This window comes from Orcinus orca, chromosome 10 (genome assembly GCF_937001465.1).
Source record: "Orcinus orca chromosome 10, mOrcOrc1.1, whole genome shotgun sequence".
Lineage (NCBI taxonomy): Eukaryota > Metazoa > Chordata > Mammalia > Artiodactyla > Delphinidae > Orcinus > Orcinus orca.
In genome coordinates this window covers 7131954-7145357 of record NC_064568.1, presented here as the reverse complement: position 1 = coordinate 7145357, position 13404 = coordinate 7131954, and the positions used below count along the sequence as shown (strand labels likewise).

General features: G+C 53.0%; 1 protein-coding gene across 17 annotated transcripts; it reads left to right on the top strand.

The window, feature by feature from the left end:
• Positions 1-216: 216 nt before the first annotated feature.
• Positions 217-13282, top strand: IL17RC (interleukin 17 receptor C). Of its 17 annotated transcripts, none has more exons than XM_033437302.2 (19): positions 217-789; positions 1082-1103; positions 1299-1451; positions 1723-1797; positions 1890-1957; positions 3075-3186; positions 3517-3561; positions 5111-5250; positions 5475-5534; positions 7707-7761; positions 7843-8024; positions 8120-8203; positions 9124-9169; positions 9327-9448; positions 9716-9775; positions 10311-10359; positions 12293-12388; positions 12505-12543; positions 12639-13282. In XM_033437302.2, exons 1-19 carry the CDS (start codon positions 217-219, stop codon positions 13256-13258), a joined length of 2601 nt encoding a protein of 866 aa, XP_033293193.1. In that variant the 3' UTR covers positions 13259-13282. The 17 variants fall into 17 exon arrangements, with proteins under 17 accessions (XP_033293193.1, XP_033293192.1, XP_033293191.1 ...); XM_033437301.2 differs by having other exon boundaries at positions 1890-1999; positions 8120-8170; XM_033437300.2 differs by having other exon boundaries at positions 1890-1999.
• Positions 13283-13404: the final 122 nt, after the last annotated feature.

The window sequence follows — 13404 nt, the reverse complement described above, 5'->3', positions numbered from 1 at the left end:
TCCCCTCGCTTGAGCATAGGCCGGGAAGAGGCGAAAAGCTCATGTTACGGTGCCCCTTGTCCCTGTCTTTAGAGATCGTGTCCCACAGTGAGGCCCAAGGGGAATGTCTGAAGGGACCTGGGGTGGCCAGTAAGAGGGGCCCCGTGGACACCAAGATCCCAGAGTCACGTGGGAAGTGCAAATGCCCCAGGATTGCCTAAGGCCTTGGTTGTCTCAATGGAGACTTCCTCCTTAGGGACTCCCAGAGTGAGTAAGAGCTCCCTCACTCAGCCATTAGGCCACCACCCTCTCCAGGGGCCCCTCCCAGCCAGGTGTCAGCAGAGAAGGAGGAGAAGGGGAAGAGGAGGAGAGGAAAAGAGGGAGGGAGTGAGGCCACCACTCAGGTCCAGGCTGCTGGCTCCCAGGCCTGGTGTTGGTGGGAGGGGCCGGGCGGGGCGGGAACAGCCGGCTGCCTGCCAGGAGCCAAAACGAAAGCACTCTGGCAGGGACTGGATGGGAGTCACGACTCCTGGGAGAGGGCGTGCGCAAGCGGCCCAGCGCCGGGACCCCGAGACTGGGGAGGGCTTCCGGCCCCTCCTGCCCGCAGGCACGCAGCTGAGTGGGAGAAGAGGTGTGGTGTCAGCCCCCCTTCGGGGGGCGGGCAGGACAGGGCCTCAGGCCTGGGTGCTGCCTGGCACCTGGAAGATGCCTGTGCCCTGGTTCTTTCTGTCCTTGGCACTGGGCCGAAACCCTGTGGTCCTCTCTCTAGAGAGGGTTGCGGGGCCTCAGGACACTGCCCGCTGCTCTCCGGTGAGTCTGGGACTGTAGGAGTGTTGAGGAAGGCTCAGGGCTCGGTCTGCGGCCATTGAGGCCCTAGCCTGGCTCCTGCCGCTGCCATCACCGTCAGAACTGCCCTGGCTGGTCTGTCGGGTGCTGATGGGGTAAGAGAAGAATGGGGAGGGGGCAAGAGCTGGGCCTGAGCTCTTCTGGGAGGGACTTGGAAAAGGGAGCCCTAGAAAGAGGTAGGCGGGTGGGGGGGCCTCAGGAAAAGGTGGTTACATTTGGACGCATAAACTCTAACTTGTCTTTACCTCCTTCCCAGGGCCTTTCCTGCCACCTCTGGGGTAAGTAGCCCTATTTTTAGAGAGGAAAGATCTTCCCAGGTGGGCAGAAGGGAGGGGAGCTGTTCAGTCCCATGCCCTCACCACCTACCCTCAGCCCAGGAAGAGCCCAAAGCTCCTTGGCCCTCTGGGATTGTCAGGTGCAACCAGATTCTGGGTCTGAGAAGCTTCAGCTCCCACCCCACCCTTCACACACAGATGGTGATGTGCTCTGCCTGCCTGGGAGCCTCGTGTCTGCCCCAGGCCCCGTGCTGGTGCCCACAGGCCTGCAGACAGAGCTGGTGCTAAGGTGCTACAAGGATACCGACTGTGACCTCTGTGTGCGTGTGGATGTCCACTTGGCTGTGCATGGTGAGCCTGTCATCCCATGACTGGGCATTGGTGCATGTGAGTGTGTCTGGAGTGGGCACGAAGACCAGGGAGGGTGTCTGTCAGGAAGCACGGGGCATCCTCAGTATTCTCCTGGAGGACACTGGCCAACGGAACCCCCAGGTCACACTGGTCTCCCCGCCCACACCCCCGGCCCCAAGCCTGGCCTCTGCTTCCTAGCACTGAGCTTCCTGGAAGGAACCCAAAACCAGAGCTGGGGCTAGATCTGAGCCTTGCTCTCGGGTCATTCCAGGGTACTGGGAAGAGCCTGAAGATGAAGAGACGTTTGGAATTGCAGAGGACCCAGCGATCGAGGAGCCTAAGAACGGTGAGGAGAAGCCGGCTTGGCCCAACTGCCCCTCGCCAGAGCCTTGCCCAGGGCCCCTGAGCCTGACCGACCCCCTGCCCTGTTGCTCACAGCCTCTCTCCAGGCCCACGTCGTGCTCTCCTTCCAGGCCTACCCTACTGCCCGCTGCGTCCTACTGGAGGTGCGAGTGCCTGCTGCCCTCGTGCAGCCTGGTCAGTCTGTGGTATGCGAAATAATAATGAATTTATGAAGGGTTTTCACGTGCATTATCTCTTTAGGTCCTGATTCTAGCAGGGCTGTGAGCAAATTCTTTCAGTCCTTTATGCCTCAGTTTTCCTGTCCGTAAAGTGGGAAAAAGAACAGTCCTACCTCGGGAGTTCCCTGGTGGTCCAGTAGTTGGAATTCTGCGCTTTCACTGCCGAGGGCCCGGGTTCGATCCTTGGTTGGGGAGCTAAGATCCCACAGGCCACCCGGTGTGGCCAAAAAAAAAAGAATAGTCCTACCTCACATAGCTGTTATGAGAGTAAAATGAGTTGATATGTATAAAACACCTGGTATAATACCCAACACGGAAGAGTCTCAGAAAGTTTAATTTTTCCTTTCTGTTGTAATCCTCAAAACTACCCCCATGAACTAGACATTATTATTGCCCTCATGCTCCAGATAGAGAAGCTGAGGCTTGCAGAGGGGAGGTCTGTGGGCTGAATCCACTTTTCCGGATTCCCTGCCATACTGTCCGTGGCTGCCCCACATGTACCATGTCTGTACCCCTGCGGAGCTTCTCCCAGCCTCAGGGGGCTGCTCATGGTTGGGATATGTATCTCCACTTGGGCCAAGTCACTCAAACTTTGACTTCCCTCCTGTCCCCGGCCCCCAGTCTGTATCGTCTTACCTGGAAAATAATGGGAGATCACCTGCTGGTCCCCCTCACAGGGCAATCATGAGGCCCACTGAGGCACTGGGAGTGAGAACGACTTCTGTGGGGAGGGCCTCCCACATTTGCGCTGGGGTCTGGGGTCTCTGATCACCTTAGCTTTGGCACGTGACCTGGAACAGCAGGGATGAGGCAAGGACTAATAGAGTGGGGGCACTAATCCTGGCCCTGCTGCCACCCCTCCTGAGGCTGTGTGCTTTAGAACTAGAGGCCTTTGAGGACATGTTCGCAGCAGAATTGGGGGCCATACAGTATGAATAGTCATTGTTTGGGAATAGGGCAGAGGGTGAGTGGAGCAGACCATGGAGAGGAGCCTCAATTCTGAGCCCTATACCACCAGCCTTCCGCCACCCTCTCCTCACAGGGCTCTGTAGTATTTGAGTGCTTCGAGGCTGCCCTGGGGGCTGAGGTGCGAATCTGGTCCTACACTCAGCCCCGGTACCAGAAGGAACTCAATCTCACACAGCAGCTGCCTGGTAAGTGGCCCCACAGCCTGAGGGGCCCCGAGTGCTGGCCCCTTAGTCTCTCTCCCCACCGGCCACTGCCCTTCTGCTTTAACCCCCTTCCTCGTCCCGGCCGCTCTCAGGCACTCTCACTCCCAGCTGCCCATAGTCAGTCCCTCATGCCTCCTCTCCCCAGGTGACGTTGCTTCCCAGTGTCTGGGGAAGGTGCTTTGGGCACTGGAATATATATGGGTGGTATTGAGGGGACAGGGAGCCCTTCCCAGGGCTCCCCATGGGTCGGATTGCCCCCATTCTTTCTTTGCCCCCAACCCCACTAGAGGCTTTTCTGTGATCTCTCCCCAGACTGCAGGGGTCTTGAAGTCCGGGACAGCATTCAGAGCTGCTGGGGTAGGAGCTAGGGCCAGCAGGGCTGGGAGGAGGGTGGGGGTGGGTCTGGAGTGTGAGGGACCCTTGGAGTGAACTTCAGGTCTGGCTGCCACATCCCAGAGGCTCACAGAGCTCATTTATTCATTCATTCATTTTATCACAAAAGAACTGCGGTAGCTCTTACTCAGTGCCAGACATTTAGAATATAAAGGTGAATCTCTCACTTCTTAGAACAAATATTTATTAGTACCAGGAACATCTAGTGGCCCAAAACATTGTCAAGATTATGGTGCACCCCGCCCCCATATATTAAAATAAAAATAATATTAAATCATAAAATAAGGGCTAAGAAACTCAAGGTTCTGATGATTTTTCTCATGTACTATTTGGACTTTGTTTTGTTCATATTTTTGTTTTGTATTTTCTTTTTTATCATGGTATAACATACATACAGAAAAGTGTGTAAAGTGCACCAATTTTAATGTCCAGTTCAATTAATTTTTACATATGTATACACTTGCATAACTACCAGCCACATGGAGATAGAAACACTGTGATGCTTTTGAACTCAAAAGATTTCAACTTCATTTTCTATTTGGGTTCTGAAACTTAAGCTTGATGCCTCTTTGGTAATTCATTAAAGACTACTCAGCACCAGAGGTTTGAGGATACAGATACACAACATGGATTTCATGTCTTTATTCATTTGGTAGACACTGATTCACTTATTCAGCAGATATTTATTGAGTCATTACCCTGCTCAAGGAATAGCCCTAGGCACTGGAGACAAACCAATTAAAAAAAAAAAAAAACAACTGACAAAAATCCCTGCCTTCACAGAGCTGATGTTCTAGCTGGGAGTCAGGGTCAGGGTGGGGGTGATGGAGGACACGATGAACACATGGAGATGTGAAATATGCAATAAGTTAGATGGTTATTAGTGCTATGGAGAAATTTCAGGGAAGGGGGATAGAGAGGTTGGGAGTTGGAGTGGTCAGTGAGCAAAAGACCTGAAGGAGGTGAGGGAGGAGCCATGGGGTATCTGAGGGAAGAGGGTTCCATGTGAAGGGAATAGCCAGTGCAAAGGGCCTGAGGCAGGAGTGTGTCTAGTGTTTTTAAGTATTAGTAAGGAGGACAGTGTGTCTGCAGCAGGTTAATTAAGGACAAGAGTGCTAGGAAATGAGGTTAGAGTGTTCACAGCAGCCATACTGGGGAGGGACTTGCAAGCCACTGTAATGACTCTGGCTTTGACTCTGGGGTGATGTGGGGGCCATCAGAAGGTTCTGAGCAGAGGAGAATGATTTATTTTACAGTGGTTACAGGTACTTCTGGCTGCAGAGGGAGAAGCAAGAAGAAGAGCCCTCTCCAGACCCCATACTGGGGCCTACATGGGTTCAGTCCTGGGCTGTGGCTGAAGTCTGGTCTGACATGGAGACACAGGCTCTGCCCTCCAGGGGCCTCCTAGTCTAAGGGCTTTGACGGAAACTCCAAAGGGGCAGTGGGTGGATGTGACCCAGGCTTGGGTGTACAGAAGAGGTGAAGGAAGTCTCTCTCTTTGCCTCCTCCGCAGCCCTGCCCGTGCTCAACGTGTCTGCAGATGGCAACGACGTGCACCTGGTGGTGGACATCCCTGAGGATCAGCGCTTTGGCCTCTCCCTGTACTGGAACCAGGTCCCGGGCCCTGCAAAACCCTGGTGGCACAGAAACCTGGTGAGGCCTCTCCCTCCCCAGGTCCATTCCCACTGCAGGCCGATGCTTGTGCTGAAGTTGCAAGCGCATTATCATAGGGCACCTCTGAAAAGGACACAGCCACCCACACCCGAAGCAAGGAACATTGGTGGGGGAACGGCTGCCTGCCCGGTGTCCTTAACTTCGGCTTCCCGCCTTCCTCTTCCTCATCTTCTTCAACTTCTCTCCTTCTGCTTCTCCCACAGACTGGGCCGCAGACCATTACCTTGAACCACACAGACCTGGTTCCCTGCCTCTGTATTCAGGTAGGAGCAGAGTCCAGCTGGGTGCCCGGGGACAGGGATTAGGGAACTGGTGAGACGGTTGGCCCTCACCTTCCTGGTCTCCCCACCCTCCACACTCCTCTCTGAGATGGAAACTGTGGCTCCCTAGGGGGACTGGCCCTCCCTTGCACTTTGCTGTCCTATGTTTTCTGCTTGTACATGCCCTGAATGCTCTTCGTGATCCTCTATCCCCAGCACTTCTACTTGTGCTTCAAGGCCCCCTTCAGATGTCATCTCCCCCTTGAAGGCTTCCACTACTCCTCCAATTCCTTCTTTGTGCTCCCCTGGAGAGTAGAGCGTGCGCTGTGAACTCAGACTTATTTGAATCCTGACTTGCCATTTGCTAGCTGTGTGACCTTGGACAAGTCACTTCACCTCTCTGAGCCTGTTTCCTATCAGTAAAATGGGAATAAACAGTACCAGCCTCACAGGGCTGTTATAAGGAAGTGTGCCACTTCCAGCTTATATATGTTATAATAATATATTCTCCCTCTGATTATACATTTAATTGGTCATCAGGTCCCATCTGTTTTACCTCTGACATTAATGTCTCTCATTCCCGCTACCTGAAATGCCCTCACTTCTTTTCTATACACCCCAATCCTTCTTTTCCATACACCTCAATCCTTCCAGTCACCTCTTTCCCAAAGCTTTTGCCCAACCTCCTGGCCTCTTCTGTCTCCAAATCTTCTTGCATTTCTGTCTTTTCTTTTCTATTTATCATTTATCACTTGTTTTCTTATTTGGGCACCTGTCTCTTCTTGCATACCACAAATCCTCAATAAATGAGTGATTGATTTATTAATTTGTATACATGTCTTATCCTTACTACAACTGTGAATTTGTAATTTCCTTGAAAACAAGGAAATGATATCTATTCTAATTTAGTAATTTCTCCAGAGCCTTGCATAATAACTGGTATGTAGTGGGTGCTAATTAAGTTTGTTAAGTGAACGAATGAGTGAATGAGTGAAACTCTACTGCCTAGCACAGTGATAGGACATATAACAGACACTCATGAAATGTTTGCTGTGATATAAATGTCCTCACTGCCAAGCCCAATGCCTGCTACGTAGTAGGTGCTCTTATACATTTGTTGTATAAATTATTATCTCTAGTGCTTTAGAACAGGGCTAAGCCAAGAATGGGTGCACTTAAAAAGTCTGTTGGGTACTTCCCTGGTGGCACAGTGGTTAAGAATCCGCCTGCCAATGCAGGGGACACGGGTTCGATCTCTGGTCCGGGAAGATCCCACATGCCATGGAGCAACTAAGCCCGTGTGCCACAACTACTGAGCCTGCGCTCTAGAGCCCGCGAGCCGCAGCTACTGAAGCCTGTGCGCCTAGAGCCCGTGCTCGGCAACAAGAGAAGCCACCGCAACGAGAAGCCCGTGCACCACAATGAAGAGTTGCCCCTGTTCGCCTCAACTAGAGAAAGCCCGCACGCAACAATGAAGACCCAACGCAACCAAAAAAAAAAAAAAAATGTCTATTGGAAGAAAAAATGAATAAATGGATGTGTCCTTAACGCTGTGCTGAGAACCTGTGCTAAGTAGGTTCTCACAAAGTGATTGTGGATTTAATTGTTAAAAGTCCCTATGCCTATCACAGTGCTAAGACACATAGTAAGTACTCATTAAAAATTTGTCGAGTGAAGATGTTGCCAAATGTTGGCATAGGGCTTGCTGGAAGAATAAATGTGTGCAATTCTAGGCCCTTGTAAAGGGCAAAAAGACTTGGGCATATGTTGGTGAAATACATCCTCCTTCCATATCCAGTATCCCAGAGGGATTAGTTCCAGGATCTCTGTGGATACCAAAATCTGCAGATGCTCAAGTCCTTTATATAATATAAAATGGTGTAGTATTTACACATAACCTACTCACATGCTCCTGTATACTTGAAATCATTTCTAGATTGCTTATAATAACTAATACAATGTAAATGCTATGTAAACAGTTTCCTGCAGGCAAATCCAAGTTTTGCTTTTTGCAACTTTCTGGAATTTTTTTCCCCGGAATATTTTTGATCCGAGGATGCAGAACAGCGAATACGGAGGGCCAAGGAGCACTGACTGTATGGGCTGAGTGAATGCATCCCCAGGGTTTAGTTCAGCTGGGTTGAACTGACCTGTGGAGCCCCGTTTCCTTTCTAGGTATGGCGTCTAGAGCCCGACTCTGTCAGGACCAGCATCTGCCCCTTTAGGGAGGGTGAGTGGACCGGCTCTGCCAGGGCGGGAGCAGTGCGGGCGGGACCTGGTGGCACGCAGTAACCAGACCCTCTCCCTGCAGACCCCCGTGCACACCGGAACCTTTGGCGTGCCGCCCGGCTGCAGCTGCTGCCCCCGCGGGCCTGGCGGCTGGACGCGCCGTGCTCACTACCCGCTGAGGCCACACTGTGTTGGCAGGCACCGGATGGGGGCCCCTGCCAGCCGCTGGTCCCACCGCTGCCCCGAGAGAATGTCACTGTGAATGTAAGTGAGGCGGCAGGAGGTTCCCGGGGTTGGGGAAGGAAGGGGAACCTAGGGGCCCAAATTTAATGACCCCACCCATTACCCTCTTTCCACAGAAGGCTCTTGAGTTCCCTTTGCTGAAAGGCCACCCCAACATCTGTGTCCAGGCAAGAAAGGGGCGCCAGAGAGCCAGGCTTGGGGTCAGGACCTCCCGGACTCCCAGTCACTGTCTTCTGAATCCACTTTATCCTTGGGTCCCTGGAGCAAAGTGGTTACCAGCTTCCTCTTTAGGGGTTCCACTATTTACTTTACCGGTGCATGGCACGGGACCCTGGGCACTTCACCTCTCTGAACATCAGTCTCCTCATCTGTTTAATGGGGATGATAATAGTAACTATTGAATACTTCATAGAGTGGTTATGAAGATTAAACAATGCTTCATCTTAGCAACGGGCACAAACTAAATTCTCAATAAATGTTAACTGCTTTGATTATTGCTATAATTATCCTATTTCTCTACCTGTAGAAATGGGTTGCTTTATAACTTCGAAGGGTAGTTATAAAAATATTAATTCCAGATTTATTGAGCCATTATGTTTCAGGCACTGTTTTAGGCTCTTGGAATAGATGTCAGTGAATAAAACCAATAAATGTTCTCACCCTTAAAGAGTTCATGTTGTAATGGAAAAAGGCAGACAATAGGCATAATAAGTAAATTATACAGTATGTTAAAATTGTATATAAATACTATAGGAAAAGGTGGGGAAGGATAAAGGAGGGTTGGAGTTGCAATTTCAAGAGGGGCAGTCAGATGAAGCCTCTTTGAGAAGGTGGTTAGGTGAGAAGGGAGTGTATAAAGTGTTCTGTCAGAACTGAAAAGAGTTAATTTATGGCCGTAAGGCCCTTTAGCACAGATGACCTCACAAGGCTGAGGCTGAGAAAGATGGAGTGATTCCTAATTACTCAGCCTTGAACCCAGTTCTGCCTAAGGTCAAGTCCAGAGTCCAGACCCCACCCCCCAACCTGACAGGCCTCCCCTTGTCTGTCCCTTCTCTTCTGGTTTTTCTGGCTTCAGCTTTTGCTTTTCCTCGTGCCCCTAACCCTGGCCCCTTCTGAGCAGGTGAGCACCTGGGAGAAGCAGGAGCTACAAGAGTGCTTGTGGGCTGGTGAGTGGGACCTGGGGGAGGCTGGGGCAGGGCCACTGCAATAGGGGTGGACCCTGGAGGTGCCAGCTCCTGGGGGTGAAAGTCAGGCATGGGGCAGGGGAGTGGCAGCCCTCAACCAGGTTGGGTCTCACTCAGAGTGGGCTCTCACCCTTTCCAGACTCCCTGGGGCCCCTCAAGGATGACATGCTGCTCGTGGAGACACGAGGCCCCCAGGACAACAGATCACTCTGCGCCTTGGAACCCAGTGGCTGCACTCCACTGCTTAGCAGGGCGTCCACGGTGAGGGATGGGGGACCCTCCTTCATGTCCCTTTCCAGCTCCACTTCAAACCTGGCCTCAAATTTTCACTATTCAATTTCCCCTCCTCTGTGCCAGGCCCTGTGCTGGTCTCTGGGAATGTAGGGGTAACTCAGACCTGGGCCTTGTTCTCAGTGGCCTCTGAAAAGTCTCCCAGACCCTCCCCCCTACTATTCTGCCCAGCTGTAGCCTGGTGGCCTCCTAGGTGTGGTGCCTCTAGGTGACAGCACCCATCCCTTGGCTTGGCAGAGGGCAGCTCGTCTTGGAGAGCCGTTACTACAAGATGTGCAGTCAGGCCAGTGTCTTCAGGTGAGTAGGTGGCAGGAGGGCCCTCCCCAATGCCCAAAGGCAACAGGCCTCAAACCCTGTCTTCAACCTCTTCTACCTCTTCCTGTGCCTAGCAGGAAAACTGTCACTCTTCAGGGGCAGGGGCCTCCTCATTGCCCCTCTAGCATCCACCCACCATCTGTGTGTGCTTATTTTGTGTCCAGCCCCGGGGAAGCTAAGAGTTGAAGAAGCATAGTTCCTGTCTCCAAGTTGCTCATGGCTGAAGAGACCAGCAAAGAGATAACCATTGGGTTAAGACAGCTAATAACCAATGTGCTAAGTTTTGGGTTCCAGGGAGAGCTTCAAGGAAGGGTCTTTTCATGTGGGCCCAATCTGGCACCAGTAGCAAGGTACAGTCCAGGAAATAGACACAGCATAAGCAAAGGCAGAGCAGCTTGCGGCTGCTGTGTGTGTGTGTGAAACATGCATAGCTGAGGCTGGAAATTTGGGACCACACTTGATGGGTGTTGAATACCAAGCTGGGGGCTCTGGATTTGGTTTTGTTTGTGTCTTACAGCTGTGGGACGATGACCTGGGAGCACTATGGGCCTGCCCCATGGAAAAGTGTGAGTATTACAAGAACTGCCCTTCTTCTCTGCACCAGGAGCTGGAATCTTCACAGGGACCATTCCTGGGGGGAGCATACACAATGGCCTTAGCCTTTCAATCAGAGGGTCATTCCTTCATTAATTCAAACACCACAAGGGGCGCTTGCAGGGATCCCAGCATCACCAAAGAGACACGTTCCCTGTCTCCATGCCAGCCATAGAAACTAGAAAGACATTAGCTAAACAATCATTTAGGAAGTGTGGGCTATTGAAGCATTCACTATAAAAGTGTCCAAAGCCCTGAATGCATATAATGGGGACCTGACCTAGTTCAGGGGAAAGGTTGGAGGTGAACTCTGAAGGCTGAGCGAGATGAAGGGGGAAGAGATGCATTTTTGTGAAGACTCTGGGGTGCTTTTTTGAGGAACTCCAAGGAAGCCAATGTGGCTGGAGGGTCTTGAGAGATAGGCCTCCGTCATGAGATTAGGATGCAAGGGCCATGTAGGGCCTTGGGAGCCGATGTAAGCCATTTGGATTTTATGTTAAGAGTAGCAGGAGCTTCCCAAAAGGCTATAATCAAATTTGTATTTTTTTAAATAAATTTATCTATTTTTTATTTATTTATTTTTGGCTGCATTGGGTCTTTGTTGCTGCTGCGTGTGGGCTTTCTCAGCTGTGGCAAGCGGGGGCTACTCTTCATTGAGGTGTGCGGGCTTCTCATTGTGGTGGCTTCTCTTGTTGCAGAGCACAGGCTCGAGGAGCGAGGGCTTCAGTAGTTGTGGCATGCAGGCTCAGTAGTTATGGCTTGTGGACCCTAGAGCACAGGCTCAGTACTTGTGGCGCACGGGCTTACTTGCCCCGCGGCATGTGGGATCTTCCCGGACCAGGGCTCGAACCCGTGTCCCCTGCATTGGCTGGCAGATTCTTAACCACTGTACCACCAGGGAAGCCCCCAAATTTGTATTTTAAAAAGATCTCTGGGGGGACTTCCCTGGTGGCACAGTGGTTAAGAATCTGCCAGCCAATGCAGGGGACACGGGTTCGAGCCCTGGTCCGGGAAGATCCCACATGCCGCGGGGCAACTAAGCCCGTGCGCCACAAGTACTGACCCTGCACAACAACTGAAGCGCACACACGTAGAGCCCATGCTCCGCAACGAGAAGCCCGCACACCGCAATGAAGAGTAGCCCCCTGCACGCCGCAACTAGAGAAAGCCTGCATGCAGCAACAAAGGCCCAACGCAGCCAAAAATAAATAAATACATTTATTGAAAAAAAAAAAAGATCTCTGGGGCTGCCATGTTGTAATGAATTAGAGGCATAGAAGAATCAGAAATACCAGTTAGAAGGCTCTTGCGGTCATCCAAGAGAGTGAGGTCAAGGGTCCAGCAACCCTAGGCTTAGGGGGCAATAATCTTTTTTTAAAAAACATTTATTTATTTATGTGTTTGGCTGCGCTGGATCTTAGTCGTGGCACGTGGGATCTTCACTGTGGCATGCGGGATCTTTAGTTGCAGAATGTGAACTCTTAGTTGGGCATGTGGGATCTAGTTTCCTGATCGGGGATCCAAGCCAGGCCCCCTGCATTGGGATCACGGTGCCTTAGCCACTGGACCACCAGGGAAGTCCCTTAGGAGTCGATAATCTTAGCTGACATTTGAGCACTTAATATGCCCAGCACCCTGTTCAGTGCTTTATGTGTATTAATACATATAGTCCTCACAGCAATCCTGTTAAGTAGATATTATTGTTATCCCAATTTTACAGAGGTGAACTGAGGCAGAAGGGGAAGTCACTTATCCAAGGTCACCCAAGTAAATGGATCTATGTTCATACACTGACCCTGTGAGCTGTGGACATCGGGCAAATCTCTTCATTTCTCTGAGCCTCGTTTTTCTCCTTCGTGAAGTGGGGGTCTCTAACAAGCCTGTCTTCTCCCCTGGGTCTCCTAGACATCCACCGGCGCTGGGCCCTGGTCTGGATGGCCTGCTTACTCTTGGCCGCTGTGCTTTTCCTTCTCCTCCTCCTCAAAAAGAACCACGTGAAAGGTGAGCGCTTCCCGGCTCCCCATTCCCCAGGGGCAGGACTCCAGTGGACCTGGGAGCTGGCCAGGAGAAGGCGGCGGCTGGGCTCACCGCCTGCCTCCGCTCCTCTCCCCTCACAGGGTGGCTGAGGCTCTTGAAGGAGGACGTCCGCGCGGGGGGTGAGTGTGAGCCAGCGCCGGGCGGGGGGCGGCCCCCAGAGGGCCGGGCCTCGGGCCAGCTCACGTCTCCGCTCCTGCTGTGTTCTTTTCCACAGCGGCCGCCAGGAGCCGCGCGGCTCTGCTCCTCTACTCCGCCGACGACGCTGGCTTCGAGCGCCTGGTGGGCGCCCTGGCTTCGGCGCTGTTCCAGCTGCCGCTGCGCGTGGCCGTGGACCTGTGGAGCCGCCGCGAACTGAGTGCGCAGGGGCCCCTGGCCTGGTTCCACGCGCAGCGGCGCCAGACCCTGCAGGAGGGCGGCGTGGTGGTCCTGCTCTTCTCGCCCGGGGCCGTGGCGCTGTGCCGCGAATGGCTGCAGGACGCGACGTCGGCGCCCGGGGCTCACGGCCCGCACGACGCCTTCGCCGCCTCGCTCAGCTGCTTGCTGCCAGACTTCTTGCAGGGTCGGGCGCCCGGCCGCTACGTCGGGGCCTACTTCGACAGACTGCTGTCCCCGGACGCCGTGCCCGCCCTGTTCCGCAGCGTGCCGGTCTTCTCACTGCCCTCACAGATGCCCGAGTTCCTGGGGACCCTGCAGGGGCCCGCAGCCCCCCACCCCTGGCGGCTCGCGGAGAGAGCGGAGCAGGTATCCCGGGCCCTGCAGCCCGCCCTGGACAGCTGCTTCCGGGCCCCGGGGACGGGACGCGGGATGGGGCCTGAGGCAGAGGACAGGACTTGAATAAAGGCAGACGCTATTTTTCTACCCGTGTCTCCCACGTGTGTCTCAGTGCCCCAGCCGCTGGGACGAACTGTCCCCGTATCTGGTATCCCCGCGCCCCTTTAACACCCGGACAGGTGCAGGACGGCGACGCCTCTGGTTGGCTG

What these genes read in the sequence shown, in the direction of transcription:
- IL17RC (XM_033437292.2), top strand. Translation starts at nt 217, where the DNA reads ATGGAGACTTCCTCCTTAGGGACTCCCAGAGTGAGTAAGAGCTCCCTC. An exon ending in TTCCCTGCCTCTGTATTCAG is followed by an intron (nt 5,535 to 7,706) that starts GTAGGAGCAGAG and finishes TTTCCTTTCTAG; the next exon opens with GTATGGCGTCTAGAGCCCGA. An exon ending in ACAAGAGTGCTTGTGGGCTG is followed by an intron (nt 9,170 to 9,326) that starts GTGAGTGGGACC and finishes CACCCTTTCCAG; the next exon opens with ACTCCCTGGGGCCCCTCAAG.